Source organism: Mobula hypostoma, chromosome 1 (assembly GCF_963921235.1).
Source record: "Mobula hypostoma chromosome 1, sMobHyp1.1, whole genome shotgun sequence".
NCBI lineage: Eukaryota > Metazoa > Chordata > Chondrichthyes > Myliobatiformes > Myliobatidae > Mobula > Mobula hypostoma.
In genome coordinates this window covers 130,504,856-130,525,728 of record NC_086097.1, presented here as the reverse complement: position 1 = coordinate 130,525,728, position 20,873 = coordinate 130,504,856, and the positions used below count along the sequence as shown (strand labels likewise).

At 42.6% G+C, this 20,873-nt stretch overlaps 1 protein-coding gene across 3 annotated transcripts in view; it reads left to right on the top strand.

Moving 5' to 3' along the window:
• nfatc1 (nuclear factor of activated T cells 1) overlaps window positions 1-20,873 on the top strand; it is a 302,956-nt gene that overhangs the window by 127,954 nt on the left and 154,129 nt on the right. For all 3 annotated transcript variants that reach the window (XM_063055704.1, XM_063055695.1, XM_063055714.1), the window contains exon 7: window positions 15,256-15,311. In XM_063055704.1, the coding sequence (XP_062911774.1) occupies window positions 15,256-15,311 (56 nt within the window). The remainder of the gene's footprint in view (window positions 1-15,255; window positions 15,312-20,873) is intronic.

The window sequence follows — 20,873 nt, the reverse complement described above, 5'->3', positions numbered from 1 at the left end:
ATGTGCTTGCAGGGAAAGCAATGACACAGCTCTCCTGCCAATGAGATTGAAGAATTCTTACTAAACCACACACTAGAAATGTAAATTACTCTGTTTAATTCCATGGAAAATCATGTATAGAAAGTGAAATACAGTGAGAGGAAGGTGCAATTAAGAGAGAGAGAGAGAGCAAAAGGTCAACATTTGAATTTACAATATTTTTCATTCCTTTAGTTCAAATCTGTAGGCATGGTGCCATACCTAAAATTAATTTTCTATATCAGAGATGATTTTTGCCATTAACTAAGGCCGCAACATTCACTAACTCATAAATGCAGTAGCCCTAGCTTCTTATTGGTTTTGGTAGATATACAGAACATCAACTTCATGCCCTTCCTTTGCTCCCTTTAAGACACTGGAGCCCAAGTTTCTGAGCTTCCTCTAATACATCAGAATTGTGGTTTCCGTGCTCCCTTTAACACACCGAGGATCCAGTTCCCAGAATCCCTTTAAACTTATTGGGTTTGCTGGAAATTACTGATAACACTGTGTAACAGCAAAAACAAAAAGAATTTAAATATACTGGGTAATTAATTGGAGGAATGACCAGTACTGTATTGTTGAAATCTTAAATTCTAACACCACCAAAGTCCCAACCACGCTAGGTTAATGGAATTTTAATATACAGTTCTCATAAGCATGGAACAGTCAGCAAAGGAACAAGCCCTTTGATTTATGATGTTGTGCCAAGCTAATTAAGCTAATAATTAAATATCTAATTAAACTAATCTCATTTACTTAAATAAGGTCCATATCCCTCCATTCTCTGCACATTCATGTGCCAATCTAAATACCTGTTAAACACCTCTATCGCATCTGCCTCCACCACCATTCCTGGAAGCAAGTTCAATGCACCCACCACTCTGTGGAAACAATAGCAAAAAGATTTTTACATCCTTAAAGGCAGTGAAATACTGTATGTTAAAAGAAAATGTTGCAAAGTACTCCTTTCCCTTGCTGCTGTTGCTCTCTGATTTTTGATATCCTGGCACCTGATTTAGTGAAGCCTCAACTGGCAGAATTCCCAGTGGGCAAGGTCTGGAACTTCCTCACTGTTACATAAGTTAACAATGTGGTTGACTTGGGTTGATGTTGTGAGGGAAACGGAGCCTCTCCTACCTCTTAAAAAGTGTCAGTTGTGTTTCTGTGTCATGCCCTCTACTTACAATGACATCCTGGACCAAATGTTCAAGAAGACGAGGAGAAACTCATAGGGAGAAGGCGTTTCGATGTCAGAGACTGTGTGAATCCCTAGCACACACCTCACATAGTATACCACACTATAACTCTGCTACCTTTCACTCTAGGATTCACCCAGACCCTAATCTGATTGTTGCTCTCTCAATTCAAAAAACAAGAAAGGAACATTAGCCTTGTGGGCCAAGACCTTTTGCAATTAATCAGTAGGCTCATGTTTTCTGTGTGACCTTTAACTTTGAAAAAAATTTGCACATGTTTCACCATGAGTTGGAAGGTGCTATGGAGGGGAAATGGCTTGACAATTTGGATAGCTGTTTCCATTCCAGGCAGCTGTGTCTACTGTTCTGGTACAGGAAATGCGCAGCGAAGCTAAGCATCCTCTCCATATGCTTGTGGGCTAGTCTTGGCCTTAATCTCCCTGGACAGAAAATATCAAAAATGGTAGCAGAAAATAGCTTGCTAGCTCTTGTGAATTGTTGTTTTTGTTGTGCACTGGTTTCTGACTTCTCCATTGTCCCATAGATCATCTCTGCACAGGTCTGCCAGCAACATTGAGTCATGGAATCCTGAAATATTTATGACGCACGAGACCATTTACCCATTCCGTCAAAAAAAATGCCAGCTTAATCCCACCTTGGGGTCTGCAGCCTACAGGTCTTTACCCTTCCAGTACACATCCAGGTTAATCCAGAATTCCTGACTCTACCACCTTTATGGCAGGGGTTTCTAGACCCCCACCAACTTCTGTGTGGAGAAGAATTCTGTCCTCTAATCTTTCTACTAATGACTTTAAATCTTACATTGAAGTTGAAAGAAATATTATCATTCCTGTTTTTATAAAGGACAGTCTTCCAATGATAATGTTAAATTTTCTTTCTGGGAAGTCTCCACTCTTTCATTTAACTTGGTGCTGTTTAGACCTGATTGTGAACTTGGTCAGGGTTTGACGTAGGGAGAGTTCCCCTGAGTATACTTGATACACAAGAACTTCCTTTACTACTCATTTTCTTTAAAAAAATAAAGCTTTTGCCATCCATACAGTCTGCTCTTTTTAACCAGACTACATCATAGGGTTTGAGATGAATTCACCCATGAAATATGCATCATGGAACAAGAACCAGTGCTATTTTGTTTTGTAGAGTAATACTCTTAATTCAATCGTATAGTTGAAAAAAAGTTCTGCATTTCGCAGCCAGAAATGTGTAGATATTTTCCACTCACTTTCAAAGCTGCCAACAAAGCAATGGAAAATACCTTTAATTCTTCATTTAATTTACAAACAAACTTCTTCATATTTGTTCTTATGGCCAAATCAAATGAATAATGAAGAAATTTGATTTAAAACCAAAACTTGACAGTGGTTTTATTTGAAACTAGTGCCAGTATTTGAATACCTTCTAAATTTTGTGTGCAATTCCAATATGTTGCTTTGCATCGGTTCGTAATAAATGGGACTATTAAATAGGTGAAAAGAGTGACGTTATTCTCAATATTTTCATCAGATCTTTTGGTGCTATTTTGAAACCGATTTACAATGTTCAAGCTGTCCTCTGAACCAGGCTCAGAAACTGAACACTGACATTGTCCTTTATTCCCTGTATTTGAGTACGCACAAGTCAAGAATTTTTGTTATTTCAGGGTGCTGAGTAAATGGAATCAGATTCAGATTTATTTTTAATAATCATTTATACTATTCTCTGGTATGTGCCAAAGTGATGATCTAAAGCCAAACCTCATAAAATATGGGCAGACAGACACTCAGATTTTTTTTTAAGTAAAATTAATTCTTGGGGCCTAAGTGTTATTTGCAAGACTGACATCTTCTGGGCCCCTGAACCATATGCCATGTACCCTTACCACATAGAAGGGGCCATTTTGACCTTTTTAAGCCAGATCACAAAACAATCCAATTCCCTACTAATTGTCTCTGCAACCTATTCACCTCAAATTCCTTACCAACTCTCCCCATATTCTTTCATTTACCTATGCACAAAGTGCAAGTATTACAGTGAGCAATTAGCCAACCACATTGTGATGTGGGAGGACATGTGAGCAGCTGGGGTGGGGGAGGGTTCCATGCAATTTCTGGGAAAATAGACAACATGGAAAGATAAGGATTGCACACAGTTTGCAGGAACAGAGCTCTATCAACGCCCCTTATTATGCAGTTGCAGTATAGAATAGATCATTTGGAAGCCATCTGGGGAAAAGCAGAAAGAAACAAAACAGAGCCTTTGGAGATAGCTGTGTTTGTCATGAAGCTGATCATAGAACTGGAATGCACTTGAGAATTTGATTAGTACACTGTGAATTTAATAAACTCTAAAATCTGAGGATGAAGTTTGAATTGTAGCAGTTTTTGTTGCGCTATTTTTATAGTCGTGGGATATACAACGGAGATATCACTGTGCACTTTATTTCCTAATTATATAACAGCTTATCATGATTGCATACTCAATGCATGTTCACAATAAAATTATGCCTACTTTTATCTGTATCCAATGATAAAATATGCGTTGATAAACCCATCAGCTTTACTGTAAATCTACATTTAATTGTACATAGATTAAATATAAAATATAGTCATACTCTGAATGAGAAAAGAGAGTGTTCTGCTTGCACTACAAGTTTGCTTACACTGATATGATGATGCCACAACAAAATAGATGACAGCAATAAACAAAAGGCAAGTAAAGTATACAGTGACCACGTTATTAGGTACCTCCCCTACCTAATAAAGTAGCCATTGAGTACATGTTTGTGGTCTTCTGCTGCTGTAACCAATCCACTTCAAAGTTTGACATGTTATGCATTCAGAGACGCTTTTCTGCACACCACTGTTGTAACGTGGTTATTTGAGTTACTGTCGCCTTCCTGTTAGCTTGATTCCGTCTGGCCACTCTTCTTTGACCTCTCTCATTAACAAGGTGTTTTCACCCACAGAACTGCTGCACACTGGATTGCTTTTTTGTTGTTCTTCACACCGTTCTCTGTGATAACAGAGACTGTTGTGCGTGAAAATCCCAGGAGATCAGCAGTTTCTGAGATTCTCAAATCACCTTGTCTGGCGCCAACAAACATTTACGGTCAAAGTCACTTAATCACTTTTCTTCTAATTCTGATGGTTAGTCTGAACAACATTTGAGCCTCTTGACCATATCTGCATTCCTTTATGCATTGAGTTGCTGTCACCTGATTGGCTGATTAGATAGTTGCATTAACATGTAGGTACACAGGTGTACACAATAAAGTAGCCATTGAGTGCATTATAAAATTACAACTGCTAAATATGTCATGAGCAAACCCAAAGGACAGCCTACAAATTGACTTCTAATTCATTTAGATCAAAGTACATTTTGAGTAACGTACCAATGTCATTTATTTTCCATAATTCATTGAGGCTTATAGTAGGATTGTAGAGCATTATGTGTTTGTGCACAGTTCAGCTTTACTGAAAAACCATGACTATGATACAAGTTCTGTGAAGTACAAACCCTCCATTCCAACACATGGAAGAGTCCAGACATGCACAGTGGTTGCTGACAATGTGCAGAGTCCATCAGAATTATTGGAATACACAACGCAAGATCTATAGATGACACATGTCAATCCTACAGGAACAGTAATGTATTGTGCACCAAGGCCAAACCTATTATTGATGGGACTCCCTTGAGCCTGCTCCCACCTCTCTCTGCTGGTCCTGACTCCTGACCCCTCCCCAGATTGTGATCTGCTGCCAACCATTGCTCATTTCCCCATCTCACCAAATGTTGAGTTGATTCCTGAACTCCCTTCCCCTCCATTTATGTGATGTGGGTATCTGCCTTTTACACCCATTCCTGTCTCTCAGTCTGACCCTTAACTTCTCCCATCAATGATAATCCCTGGCTTTGCTCACTCCCCTACCATATCCATACCATTCTCGGGATGAAGTTGTCCCCTCAGTTTCTGTTAATTCTTTCCCCTCTCACATTAAACCAATGACCACTGGTTCATGAGTACCCCACCATGAAAACAAGATTCTGCGCATTTAACCTATCTATACCCCTCATAATTTTATAGATCTCTAAGATCACACCTCAGTCTCCTTTATTCCAAGGAATGAAGTCCAAATCTCTCCAACTTGTCTATGTAACTCAGTCCTTTGGGTGTCTGGCAACATTGTTGTAACTCACTTCTGCACTCTTTCCAGCTTTCCTATGTAGGGTGACATTCTGTTGATATTCTGTATTTTCAACCCTATGGAATATGTTTTTGCTGAACACTGTGATGCTAAATTGCCAGGACGTCAATTCTCCTTTGTAGGGTTACTGAAGCTGGTGTGGGTGTATTTTACTTTACTGAAAATGTTAATAAATTATCTGTTTAAAGCCTGAGAGGTTGTGTTGCTGATCTCAGTTCCTCTATTGATGGCAAAAGGAGGTTCTGCTCCACTGCCTGGTTAATAGGCTGCTACCCAAATTACAACCGAGCCATGTGCAAAGCTAGAGTGCAGAAAGGAGGGGCACATGGCCTATTGTCAACCCAAGCCCCAGCGATTGATTAGATGAGATGGTTGCTGGGCCTTGCATGCTTTCATCCAATAATGTTAAGAATACAGTACGTGCCCCCTCCATTTCAACTGCTGCTGGACTTGTTGTTCTGCACAAGTTAAGTCTATTATATGCACAAGTACAATGAGGCACAGATACAAAGAAAAGCTTTCTTGCAGCATCATCACTGGCACGTACATTCTGCCGACATACAGAAACATAAATCATACAAGCTCGTAAAGAAAAAGACTGCAAAGCAAGATATTAGTGCAGAAACAACACAATCAGATGAATCTATGGTAGAGCAAGAAGTAGTGAACAGTGTACCATTGTTTAGATAGAACCACTAAATACAGGGTTTAGAAGCTAGAAATTCATTTTTGGTCGTACTTGTGGAGAGTGATTCTTATAGTACGGTGAGAGGACAAGGGGTTGCCCATTATAGGTTGTTGTCCTACATAAGGAGGGTGGAAGGGCAGCACAGTGGTTAGCACAGCAATTTACAGTATCAGTGAACCAGGCTCCGTTCCTGCCACTGCCAGTAAGGAGGTTCTCCCCGTGACCGCGTAAGTTTCCTCCACAGTCAAAGGCATACCAGTTCCTAGATTAACTGGTCTTTGTAAGTTGTCCCATGATTAGGCTGGGGTTAAAATGGGAGTCGCTGGGCAGCGTAGCTCGAAGCACCGGAAGGGCCTATTCTGCGAGCTTTCTCAATATATAAATAAATAATTTATTAATTAGATTAATTTAGAAGGAGAACAGATGTTAGGGGGATGTGTAAGGGGAGGGGGAATGAAGAGCACATAACAGAAAGAAAAACGTATTGTTTAAATAGTGAGAGATTAGGTAGTGTTGAGATTCAAAGAGACAGGGGTGTTTGTTTCCACAAATCACTGAAAGCCATCATGCAAGAGATTGAGAAGTCAAATGGTGTGTTATCATGAGAGGACTGAATACAGTACGGAAATGTATTCGCTGTTGGACGTTGGTGAGACCCCACCTAGGGCAGTTGTATATATCTGGTCTCCTTACCTAAGACAATCTATTTAGCAGAGAGAGTGTGCCACAAAGATTTACTCAACTGCTTCTGAAGATGTTGAGTTTGCTGTGTGAGGGGACATTGTGTAGACTAGGCCTGTATTCTCTTGAGTTTGGAAGAGAGGTGACCTTACTAAAACTTAAAAATTCTCAAAGGCTATGTAGCCTTTAACAAATTTCATGCCACATGCCGGTGATAATAAACCTGATTCTGATTCTGAGAAGCTTGCCATTGCTTAGGGTCAGGGGTTCATTTGGTGAATAAGGTGTCGTTATTCCCTAACCCAATCAGCCATGAAGGTTTTGTGATTATAAACATTCAAAATGGTGATCAATAGATCTCTGGTTATTGAGGGAATCAAGGAAGGTGATTTTGCTGGAAAGTGGAACTGAAGTAGAAGATCATGTGTGATCTTGATGAATGGCGGAGCAAGACTCAAAAGGTCAGATGGAATCTGAAGCAACAAACAATTTACCAGAGGAACTCAGGGGGTCAAGCAGCATCTATGGAGGGAAATGGACAGTTGAAATTTTGAGTCCAGATCAAAACTAAAATATCATAATTGTTTAGTGGTCATTGGTTTGTTGTTGTCACGCGTACCCAGGTACAATAAAAAAAATCTTTCTTTTGCATGCCATCCATGCAGATCATTTCACAGCAGTGCATTGAGATAGTACAATGGAACAGCAATGGCAGAATGCAGGGAGATTACAAGGTATAGGAAGGTGAAGGGAAGTGGTGGAACAAGAGTTGGCAAGTGTTACGTACCCCGTAACTGGATTGCCAAACCAGCAGAAATGGATCACTCAGTTGGAGTCTGGATTACTAGAACTAAGAAAGTTTTATTAAAGAAACAAGCAACACAGTACTCCAATCAAAAGGATAATAAATGCAACAGTTCAGCAATGATAAACACACATGTACACAGAATTAAGATAACAGGATCAATCAAGCTCTATCGTTGTCTAGGGGTAAATGACCAGTTTCAAAGTGACGCAAAGTTCAGTTCAATTTAGTTCAGTTCAGTTCGCAGTAATCGCTGCCATGGGAGATGGACAGTGTGGGGGGAAGGAGAGAGAAAGCAAAACGAATGAATATTCAAATGGCTTCCACACAGGCCTTCGCAGTCAGCTTTCGGGCGAGTCCTTTGTGATGTCATCTGAGGTCACCAACCGTGACCCCTCCGTTTCCAGATACGATGGTTTCACTGCGGTGAACCTGGCACCCAGGCAAGGGTGGACACACACCAGGTTCCCGCTGATTGTGCCTTTCTACCCTGTGCGTCTATGGCTTGTCCCGTGACCAGCCGTCCAAAACTTCCCACCGACTTGTGGGAGATGCACCGCTTCCAGGGTCTCGTTACCTCGGGGTGTCGTGCGTGTCTTGCCTTAGCAAACCTGTCCCTTTTTATCCCCCTGCTGGGGTATCACCTGTCCATCACTTCAAACAGTTCAGGGTTCAAAGGGGGAGCCGATCTTGACAGCTCTCCTTCCGTTACTCTCTCCCATCCCTTCATTAACATCTCCAAATCCTGCTCCATTGTTTTCCTTATCTCTCTCTCTCCTGAAGACAGGTGGCAGACCAACTGCTGATCCCACTGGTGCCAGCACAGGACAGCTAACATCTTAATCTATGTGTATTCTTGTCACACTTCCCACCTTTAAGGATTTTTACCGGGGTAAAAATTACAAACATGAATACATTATTTGACACACAGAAATATATATCTTTGTCAGCTATTTGGCTAATACAGTGAATTTGAAGTTGTCAACACCTGACAGACAGTCAGCCATCACATTTTCTGTTCCTTTTATATGTGTTATTAATAATCCCTTAGACCAGGCTCCAACTTAGCAAACTTCATAGTGGCCAAAAACACTGATGAATTGCGATCAATGTAACCTCTCATTGGGTTTCGCCCCGGACCACAATAACAAGGGTCGTCCCATTCCGACTTAGTTTTCTCTCGCAAGGGCTTAGTAGGAGGGGGAGGGGTTGTAACCGCAGAGTTATTGCAAAACTTCCTACAGTACCCCACCATCTCCAAGAGCCTTCTGAGGGCCCTCTTGTCTGTTGGGGTTGGGATGTCAGAGATATGTAGGGTCTGGGTCTCTGAGCACTGTAGCTTGCATCGCTGCCAGCTGCCCCTGTGTCACCACAATTCCCAGGTAAGTGACCTTCGTGTGGCCGAACTAATTTTTTTCAAGGTTCACTATCAAGCTGGCTTCAGACAGCCGTATTACATCGCCAATACACACCTCTGTGTTCGTCAGCCCTTTCGTCACTGAATTACTCATTCTATAGCGATGTTGCTCGCTAGGTTAGCCTAGTGTAACAAACACCACCCAGCGTCCCAGTTCTTTGCATCGCCTCGGGACAATCAAACACACGTGTGCGAGTTGTTTAATTACTTCTCCTAAAGAGTTGCTTTGTTTGGGGATTAAGGGAGAGACCTTATCAGCAGAGCTGGCCAAAACAATAGCCTTCTCCCATCTGGTCGATACCATACTCATCTTTTCAAAATGTTTTTTTTCTCTTATCAGGGGGACCCTAGCTTCATTGATTTCCACGCTAACACCGACTAGGTTTGTTATCATATCAAAAGCCTGTGACCGTCTCAGTTCGCGTCGGCCATAATCAATAACATCCATCCTCCGGTGCGGCCGGTAAACCTCTTTCATGATTCCACCAACTGTTTCCTCCAGCACCTCAACATGTCCACCGAGGGGTACCTTGTGGGTCAGGTTAAAAATCTCATCCCCATAACTTTTTTGCACCACCCCCCATTCCTCATCTGTGGGTACGGTACTTGGTTTCCCTTTCTTCCTTAGCACTTCCTCCTCCACACAATAGCCTACTGGTTCCCTTGTTAATTCTGCATCAGAGGGAGCTGTCTCCGCCAAAACCATCAGCCCCTCGTCTCGCTCCTGCGCCTGCACAAATTCTTTCCTGGCTAATGCTAAGTCTGTCTCAGCTCCCTCACTACCTCTTGTCTCACTACACTCCTTCTTTTCACTTTCTACCCCCTTCTCGTACAAGGCTGGCAGAAACGTCTCAGCTAAATTTACTACCGCAGTCCCGTGATGAACCTGTGAGTCCATAGGCGGGGCCTCAATGCTGGCAGGCTGACCTGTCAATCTCACGGCTGGGAACGCGATTCCCCCGGCGAGGTCATTACCGAGCAAGACTTCCACGCCTTTCATCGGTAATTCGGGCCTCACCCCGATCGTGACTAGTCCAGAGACCAGGTTGCTTTGTAAGTGTATCTGGTGCAAAGGGACTGCCTCTGTCCCTTCCCCAATACCTTTGACCTTGACCTCCCCAGTCTGGGTCTCTGAGCTAAACTCTAATACACTCTTCAGTATCAGTGACTGACACACTCCCGTGTCTCTCCAGATCCGCACTGGAATTGGTTTTAACCCCTCCTTCACTGACGCCAATCCGGCCGAGATAAACCTCTCGCGCCCTTCCTGAACTTTGGCAGACCTGTCCTTTCCTAGCGGTTCATTTACCAGCTCGATACAGCCAGTCAAAATCGCCATTTTTCCTTTTCCCGTCTCCTTCTTTGGGGCAAAGCACCTGGACGCAAAGTGTCCGACTTTCCCGCAATTATAACAGACGACCCCAGGAGACTTCCTACCAGACTGCTTCCGGTCTACCTTATCCTTCTCACTAGTCCCTGGCTTACTTTCTGACTTCTCTGGCGGACTCTCCCCGCCGTCCTGACTACCCTTCTGGTAGCCTTTACTCGGGGCAAACTTCATTTTATGCGTCAACGCATACTCATCCGCTAACTTAGCAGTTGCGGCTAACATGGCTGCCTCTTTCTCATCTAGGTAGGGTCTCATACCCTCAGGGACACAACCTTTAAACTGCTCAATCAGGATCAGCTGTAGCAGTCTGTCATAATCTCCCTCTACCCCCTTCGAGGCGCACCAACGCTCACAATATGTCTGCATCTCACGGGCAAACTCTAAATACGTGCGGTCCCACTGCTTCCTCGCATTCTGGAACCTCTGCCGGTATGCCTCCGGGACCAACTCATAAATCCTGAGGATGGCCTCTTTCACCACCCCATATCTCTGGGCATCTTCTGCAGACAAAGCTGAGTAAGCTTGTTGGGCTTTCCCTTTCAGTACACTCTGAAGCAAAACAGCCCACTTATCCCTCGGCCAGTCCTGACTTGTAGCAACTTTTTCAAAATGGAGAAAGTACCGATCCACGTCGGTATCGTCAAATGGGGGAACCAGCCTAACCTCCTGGGTCGCCCGGAACCCTCCACCTTGGTTTGGCACGGGCCCCTGCTCTGCCCTTATATTTAACTTCTCCAGCTCGAATTCCCTTTCCCTCTGTTTCTCCTCTCGATCCAACTGTCTCTCTCTCTTTCTCTCTCTCTCCTGCCTTTCTAACTCTTTCTCTTTCTCCCGCCTTTCTAACTCTCTCTCTTTCTCCCGCCTTTCTAACTCTTTCTCTTTCTCCCGCCTTTCTAACTCTCTCTCTTTCTCCTGCCTTTCTAACTCTCTCTCTTTCTCCTACCTTTCTAACTGCTTCTCTTCGTGTTCTAACTGCCGTACCCGGAACTCGTGCTCGAGTTTCAGTTTTTCAAGCTGTACCTGTACCGCGTCTCCAGCAGGTTTTTCAATAGACACCACCTCCAGCTCCCCTTGGGGAAACACACCTTTAGATACATAGTGCTCTACGATAGCTCTGTGTATCTCCTCTCTCCTCATTGTCGACTTCCCCTTAGCAAGATTCAACCGTTTGGCCACAGCTACCAATTCCGTTTTCCTGGCATCCTCTAATGCCTCCAAGGTCGGCGCCTTTATAAATTCCTCAGCCTCCATTTCTGCTGTTTGTCTTTTCTTTCTTTCGGGAATTTTAACCCAATCAATTTACTCCGTCCCAAATTTAGCGTTCAAAATCACAGACGAGAACCCCACTTATGTTACGTACCACGTAACTGGGTTGCCAAACCAGCAGAAATGGATCACTCAGTTGGAGTCTGGATTACTAGAACTAAGAAAGTTTTATTAAAGAAACAAGCAACACAGTACTCTAATCAAAAGGATAATAAATGCAACAGTTCAGCAATGATAAACACACATGTACACAGAATTAAGATAACAGGATCAATCAAGCTCTTTCGTTGTCTAGGGGTAAATGACCAGTTTCAAAGTGATGCAAAGTTCAGTTCAATTTAGTTCAGTTCAGTTCGCAGTAATCGCTGCCGTGGGAGAAGGACAGTGGGGGGAAGGAGAGAGAGAGCAAAACGAATGAATATTCAAACGGCTTCCACACAGACCTTCGCAGTCAGCTTTCGGGCGAGTCCTTTGTGATGTCATCTGAGGTCACCGACTGTGACCCCTCCGTTTCCAGATACGATGGTTTCTCTGCGGTGAACCTGGCACCCAGGCAAGGGTGGACACACACCAGGTTCTCGCCGATTGTGCCTTTCTACCCTGTGCGTCTATGGCTTGTCCCGTGACCAGCCGTCCAAAACTTCCCACCGACTTGTGGGAGACGCACCGCTTCCAGGGTCTCGTTACCTCGGGGTGTCGTGTGTGTCTTGCCTTAGCAAACCTGTCCCTTTTTATCCCCCCGCTGGGGTATCGCCTGTCCATCACTTCAAACAGTTCAGGGTTCAAAGGGGGTGCCGATCTTGACAGCTCTCCTTCCGTTACTGTCTCCCGTCCCTTCATTAACATCTCCAAATGCTGCTCCATTGTTTTCCTTATCTCTCTCTCTCCTGAAGACAGGTGGCAGACCAACTGCTGATCCCACTGGTGCCAGCACAGGACAGCTAACATCTTAATCTATGTGTATTCTTGTCACACAAGCGATAGGTGGAATTGGGTGAGGAAGGGTGATATTCAGATGGAGGCATAGTGAAGTGTCTTGTTATGTGTGGGGAGAGATAAAGGAAGAGAAAGTTTAGCAGTGCTGAGGTTAAAATAGGGTGGTGCACAGCTGTGCAAATATTGAGATCCATTATTCTCACTTGTTCCCAAGATCTGAAAAGCAAACCATTGTTGATCAGAGATGAAGAAGCTCTCTTTCCTGTTTCCTATCACTCTGAATATACCTTACAAGCTCCTTTGGATATTTATGGGCCCCCAAGAAACGTCACATTCATTTTGTATAAACCTGAATTGCAAGTTGCCCTTCTCCTTTAAGGAGTTTCAGGCTGCTTTTAAGACATGACCATCTTGCCGGATTTCCCGCGTTTACAATTGGCAAGCTGCCTCAAAGTAGTAAGATTAGCACTGGCAATTAGCCAGTTCAACTCTAACGAGCTCTGGTTGCACTGAACTCCAGCTGCCTGTTCTGATAGAACAGGTTCCCCACCTACCACTCAATTAATGCATGCCCAGTGTAACACAGTAGCTAGAGAGCCAGAGTGGAGCATCAAAAGTGCCAGTAGGAGACTGTACTATTTGCTCAAGGTTTAGTAGTTAAATGCAGAGATTTTTTGAGCATATGATCTAGACACACTTGCTCTTGCACAGGAGAGTCTGCATGACTTTTTTGTGTGTCTGTCTCTGCAGTGATCTGGTTGCTTAGCAGCCTTTATAGGCACCACTGCTTAGGTTGCTGAGTATCTACTGTCAAGCAACATGTGGGCTGTGCATGATCCAAGTACCAAAGCTTCAAGGTCTTGTTGGTGTCTCTGTGTTCTTAGTAGGGCTGTGATTAAGTCATCACAAGTCCTTTACAGGAGTTAGGCAGATGCTATACCTCGGCTGCTGTATCAAGAGAGACCTCACTAATAATGACAGTTGTGCTACCCAGAGGGCAGATGGTACAGTGAGTGGAGGACTTCATTTCTACACTTCCTGTGTGCTGTCCCCACGAGGAGGACACTTGATAATGTGCCCCTTCAGCAGAGGAGGGAAATCGGAAGAAGTGCCAAATGCATTTTATATTTACAGGTTTCTTACAGACTCAGGTAGGGACTTAAGTCTCATGTAAACAATTAATTATACGCAACTTGAATAGACTGGATTTGCATTATTGGTTTAATGGGCTCATTTGAAAGCCTTCATCTGCAAACACTTACACTCGGGAAGAGCTTAATTATCTAGTTGTAAAACTGGAACTCAAAGCTGCAATTCTTCAACAGAAGTAAAATAATTAATCTATTTATTTTTACAAATGAAGAAATAAACAATAGTCACTGTACATATCATGTTACAATGTTGTGTGTAATCTGGCGGTAATAGTAACGATTGCCCTGGGAGAGTAATCAAGAACAATTCCACTACTGCACAGCCAGCCATTTTATTTCTGAATGGTGCATAACTCATGATGTGCTGATAAGTACATTAAAGGAAAAAAAGTCACTATATGCCCCTTTCTTGTTTGGCAAGGATAGTACAGCATGATCAGCAGAAATTGCGCAAATAAAGCTCATTTAAGTAAAGAAGATTTCAAGTCCGAATGGTGCTATGAAAGTGAGTGGATGGGATTCTATCAAGTCTTCATGAGATGGTGAAGGCAGATGATATAGTAAAGATTTATATTCAGGACATTTAAGGTGCATGCTGGCAATTGACATGAGCAGTGTATAATACTTGTATCAAACATTCCACAAAATAAACTAACAATCTTCTCTCTTAATATTTTACCAATAGTAAAAGGCAGCTCAGTGACACAGTTCGTCGGGCTCCAGTGACCTGGTTCAGTCCTGCTCTCTGACACTCTCTGCCTATGTGGAGTTTGCAGACCCTCCCTGTGACTCTGTGGATTTTCCCCTGCTGCTTCAGTTTCTTCCCACATCCCAAAGCTGTGCAGGCCGGCAGCCTAAGTGCAGACTGTCCCCTAGTGAGTGGGTCGGTGGGGGGGGAGCGGAATCTGGGGTGAGCTGATGAGAGTATGGGGACAATAAATAAAAACGGGATAAATGTAGAGTCACGGTACATGGATGGTTCATGGTCAGCATGATGGGCCGAAGGGCCTGTAACTATGCTATATATATGATTCTATTCAAACCCCAATAACGTGGCACTCTTTGGAGTTTGTTAATCAGTGATTAGCAGATATTCTAGACTATTCAAAGGTACTCAAACATACATTCGTGTCACTCTTTAAATGTTAAATGGTAGTATAAAGAATTTTTCAGTGAATTGAAATGGAGCAGAAAATATGCAAGCGCTCCAGATCCTGGCCCCAGCCTCAAAGGTACCACATACTTGACCCCTGGTATTCCAAACACCAACCTGGCCACAGTTTGAACCTCAGCTTAAGCTTCAGTGTGGACCTCTGGTCAAGTGCATTGACACTGCTAGTGCCAGATCAGTGAGCGAGCCGGGGACTAAACGATTAGGATTTCCAATCAGATGCCAGATAACTGGAGTTTCACTGTTCATAACATCTCCGGGAGTATAAAACTAAAGGGAGAAAGCATCACAAATAAAAATAATAATTTTTATTTTATTTCTTCCCCAGATGGACATCATTTATGGGAGACTGAAGCAAAGACGGACAAGGAGTTCTTTAAACCTGTGAGTCTTCTTAATAAGATGGGCTTGTTCTAATGCCTCTCAACTGTTGTAAATTATAGGTATTACGATGGTAAATTCATTTGGTTTATGATTGTCAGTAAAAAGCTTTGTTTTGCATGCTCTCCATACAGATAATTTCATTGCATCAGTGCATCAAGGTAGCAGTAACAGAATACAAAATATAGTGTTACAGTTACAGGGAAAGTGCAGTGCAGGCAGACAATAAGGTGTGAGGCCCTGTTGAGATAGATTGTGAGGTCAAGCGTCCATCTTGTCATATAAAAAATCCGTACAATAGTATTATAACAGCCGGATAGGTGCTGTTCTTGAGTCTTGTGCTATGTGCTTTCAAGCATTTGTATCTTCTGTCTGATGGGAGGGGAGGGAAGAGTGAATGTCAGAGTGGGTGGAGTTTCCAATTATGCTGGCTGCTTTACTGAGGCAGCAAGAAGTGTAGACAGAACCTATGGGAAGGAAGCTGCATTATTACCATAGAATTTCTGGATAAAGGAGCAGTGTGTATTAAGTTACTTGGCTAGTGCTTAAAGTGCTGAGTCATTGATCCAGAGATGTGAATTCAAATCCCATTACAGTAGCTGGGGAGTTTAAATTCAACTAATTAATTAAAGCTGGAATTTTTTTTATGTTGATCTCAGAAATGCTGTGTATAAAACTACTAGTCTGTTGTAAAATCCTGTCTGGTTCACTAACGTCCTTCAGGGAAAGAAATGCAACATGTTTGTGAGGCCACATTATCAATACGATCATAAGAGCATGAATCACAGGAGCGGAATTGGGCGATTTGGCTCATTGAGTCTGTTCTGTCATTTTACCATGGCTGATTTATTATCCCTCGCAACCCCATTCTCCTGCTTTCTCCCTGTGACCTTTGAAGCCCATACTAATCAAGAACCTATCACTCTCCGCTTTCAATATACCCATTAGCTTGGCTTCCACAGCTGTCTGTGGCATTGAATCCCACAGACTCACCACATTCCTCCTCATCTCTAGTCTAAAGGGACATGGTTGTATTCTGAGTCTGTGGCTTCTGGTCCTCCAGTATAGAAAATATCCTCTCTGCATCCACTCTGCCTAGGCCTTTCAATATTCAATAAGTTTCAGTGAGATCCCCCTCATTCTTCCAAATTCCAGTGAGTACAGGACCAGAGCCATAAAAAGCTCTTCATATGTTAACCCTTTCATTCCCAGGATAATTTTTGTGAACCTCTTCTGGACCCTCTCCAAGACAGCGCATCCTTTCTTAGATCAGGGGCCCAAAACTATTCACAATACTTGAAGAGTGGTCTACCCCTGCCCCCCTTGATGAAGGGTCTTAGCCCAAAACATCGACTATATATTTCCATAGATGTTGCCTGACCTCTTGAGTTCTTACAGCATTTTGTGTGTGTTGCCGGCAGTGTCCATATCTTGTGTCCACTTAAAAGAAATCGATATTAATACCTTATTTTTAAAAGTGAAGCCAAGTACATGTCACCAGCCTAGCCTGCCAAGACACTGTTAATTATAGCAACACACATCAAAGTTGCTGGTGAACGCAGCAGGCCAGGCAGCATCTCTAGGAAGAGGTACAGTCGACGTTTCAGGCCAAGACCCTTCGTCAGGACTAACTGCACCAGCAACTTTGATGTGTGTGGCTTGAATTTCCAGCATCTGCAGAATTCCTGTTGTTTGCACTGTTAATTATAAACTGATCGACCAAAAAAATTTATCAAGATTTTGACTTAAATACATAACTAACGAACAAAATAAGCCGTTCTATTGGGAATCATGAGGAGTAGATTATTTTATGAGAACATAGAACAGTACAGGATAGGAACATTCCATTCAGCCCACAATTCTCATACCAAACATGATGCCGAACTAAACTAGTTTTCTTCTGCCTGTAGATATTCCTCCAATCCTTGCATATTCATGTGTCTTAAATGCCAGAGTTTTGTCTGCTTCCATCACTTCTCCCTGCACCCTTTTCTAAGCATTTACCACACTCGGTGTAAAATGTAGAAATGCATGTTCTCTAGCAACATTCCTACCCTAGGAAAAAAGATAAGGAAGATTTAGACCAAAAAAATGACAGACCCGCTGTGGTTTGTCGTAGTAATTGTCTTAATAATGTCTGATGATCACCATCATTACTCTGTGCAATGTCCTGCACAGTTTAATATGCAATTTATGGATTTGTTTGCAAGTGCTTCAGTACACTCCAGCTGATTTCCATCTTCTCCATTGAAATTGCAAAAGGGGGTGTTAACTTAATTAGTTCTAACCTATTTTGTACAGAGGCCACTGAGCGCAATAATTATGTCAGATGCCACTCATTATGCTTGTTAAGATGTCATGCATGAAATTCTGTTCACTTTTGAGATCCATTAGTTAAAAGCCATGACTATACTGGGCTATGGCAGGAGATCTTGAAGCATTCATTTTTGATCCAAGACATTGATGAAGCAGCTTTAGGAATATTGTGTTCAGTTTTAGTCAACCTACTAAAGGAAAAATGCCATTAAGATTGGGCCTGAGAGGGAAATGGATCAGCCATGATAAAATGGCATAGCCGACTCATAGGCTAAAGGCTCCTATATCTTCTGGTCTTATATCTTATGGTCTTAAGATGGTAAGAATGCAGAGGAGATTTACAAGAATGTTGCCAAGACTCAATGAGCTGGATTATGAAAAGTGATAGAGCATGTTGAGATATTTTTATAGGAATATAGGAAATTGAGGAGTGATCTTATAGAGGTACAGTTTTAAAATTCTGAGGGCACAGGTAGGGTGAATGCACACGATCTTTTTCCAGTGGCTGAGGAATTATGAACAGCTTGGCATAGGTTTAAGGTGAGAGGAATGAGATTTAATAGGAACCTTAAAGGCAAATTTTTCATGCAGAAGGGGTGGTCAGTCGGTGTTATGTTTTGTAACTCCAAGAAAGAACACAGGAGCTGGAAAAATGGTGTCTACTTAGTTTTTCTTTAGTAAGGTGCTCACATATGACATGGTAGTGTAATGACATATGCCATTCAGGTACTTCTTACCTATAACTTGCAATGGATCATGTAAACCAACTAGAAATGTTTAATCAAACAATACGTTTACAATATTACTCAAATATGACTGGAAGATTGAATACACTACAGTCAGTCCATTGAATGAGCAACCAGAGAAAGTGATCGAGACAGATACATTAACAGCATTTACAAGGAACATGGATAAGAAATGTTTTGGGGGATATGGACTAAATTTGGGAAAGTGGGACTAGCTTAGGTCGAAATCTTGGTTGGGATGGATTATTTGGGCCGAGCGCCTGTTTCCATGCTGTATGACTCATTCCCCATGTTGGTTACTTCTACAACTTTTCATTGTTACTGGCTGCACCTCAGATCTCCAATCACTGTCCGCTATCCTTCCAGTAGCTTCTGAGCTTGGTAATTACTTTCCAACCGTGACATTTACCATCATACATCATGGTAGCACAGCAATTAGCGCGACACTGTTACAGCTCGGGGTGTCGGAGTTCAGAGTTCAATCCCAGCATCTTCTGTAAGTAGTCAGTACTTCCTCCCTGTGGAATGTGAGAGTATTCACTGGGTAGTCTAGTTTCCTCCCACTGTCCAAAGATCGATTCGTAGGTTATTTGGTCATTGTATGTTGTCCTGTGTTTAGGTTCGAGGTTAGGTTAAATTGGGGGTTGCTGGACAGCAGTGTCTCGAAGGGCCAGAAGGGCCTACTCTGCACTGTATCTCCAAATAAATTAAAAATTACAGTAAAAAATTTTGTTTTGCATGCTACCCAAAACAGATCATTCCATACATAAGTACATCAATACAGTACAAAAGGAAAACAAGAATAGAATGCAGGTCTTGGATTATCTCCATTACCTCTCCTGGATCTTCTCCCTGTCTGTCCTGCCCACCTGATTCTTTTCCACTGTTTCACTCTTCCCATTCTCTTCACAGCGATCTTCCCTTCTGATAATCTCTTTTCCACTCACTCCCTGGAAACCCCTCTTTTAATCTGATACTTGGCAGAAGCTTTGCTTTCTGCATTGAGATTGCAGAGTTGTATGGGTAGGGCACATACTTTCACATGTGATGCCTTGGTCACTGTGTGAGATTAAATAGGCGCGGCTGCTTCTTTAACTCCTTTTTAATATCCATGACAATTTATCAACCGGTACCCTATGAGAATTCATGGAGAGGAATTGCGAATGTCGCAGTTTTTTATGGGCATTTAGAAACAAGGGTCTCTCATTAGTGTGCCTGCATCATTGTGCAACTGTAGGTTAACTCACTGTACAGTACTGATTAGGCCATAAGACATAGGAGCAGAATTAGGCCATCTGGCCCATCGAGTCTGCTCCGCCATTCAATCATGGCTGATCCTTTTTTTTAAATCTCCTCCTCAACCCCAGTTCCCAAACTTCTCCCTGTAACCTTTGATGCCATGTCCAATCAAGAGTTTATCAATCTCTGCCTTAAGTACACTCAATGATCTGGCCTCCACAGCTGCATCTGGCAACAAATTCCACAAATTCGCCACCCTTTGGCTAAAGAAATTTCTCCACATCTCTGTTTTGAAAGGGCACCCCTCTATCCTGAGGCTGTGCCCTCTTGCCCTAGACTCTCCCAGAATGGGAAACATCCTTTGCACATCTCCTCTGTCTAGGTCTTTCAACTTTCAAAAGATTTCAATGAGATCCCCCCTCATCCTTCAGAATTCCAGTGAGTACAGATTACTGCTCAGGATGGAAAGTTTTCATACTACAGTCCCAACTTTATAAACTTAAGTTGGGTCACAGCAGTACAGCACACAATGCTGTTGTCTCACAATTCCAGGGATTTGGAATTCATCCTGATCTCTGGTGCTGCCTTGTGATGCTACATTCTCCCTGTGACTGCAATGGTCTCCTCCAAAGATGTACGCGTTGGTAGGTTAATTGGTCATTGTAAATTGTTCTGTGATTAGGCTGGGATTAAATTGGGGGATTACTGGGTAGTGTGGCTCAAAGGGCCAGAAGGGCCTATTCTGTGCTATACCTCAGTCAGTAAGTAAATAGATAGACGGATAGATAGGTGCTTGAAAGTTGGCATGTGCTCAGTGAGCAGAAAGGCCTGTTTCCATGGTTACATGTCACTAATTCACTGCAAAATCTGCAGAAGACCTTCTTGGCATTTGAATATTTTATCAAGTCATGCTCTCTTTTCACTGCTGCCATTAGGAAGAAGGTAGAGGAGCCTCAAGACTCACATCACCAGGTTCAGGAACAGTTATTACCCCTCAATCATCAGGCCTTTGAACCAGAGAGGATAACTTCATTCATCTTTACTTGCCCCATCACTGAACTGTTCCCACAATCTATGGAATCACCTTAAACGACTCTTCATCTCATGTTTTCTACATTTATTGCTTTTTAATTTATTGTTATTATTATTATAATATATTTTTTCTCAGCTCAAGCTGGTAAAACCTGAGGTACAGGCATAGCCAAACACACTCATTTCTCAATTGCTAGCAACTTTTGGACTATTCTAGAGGTGCTTGGTGGTG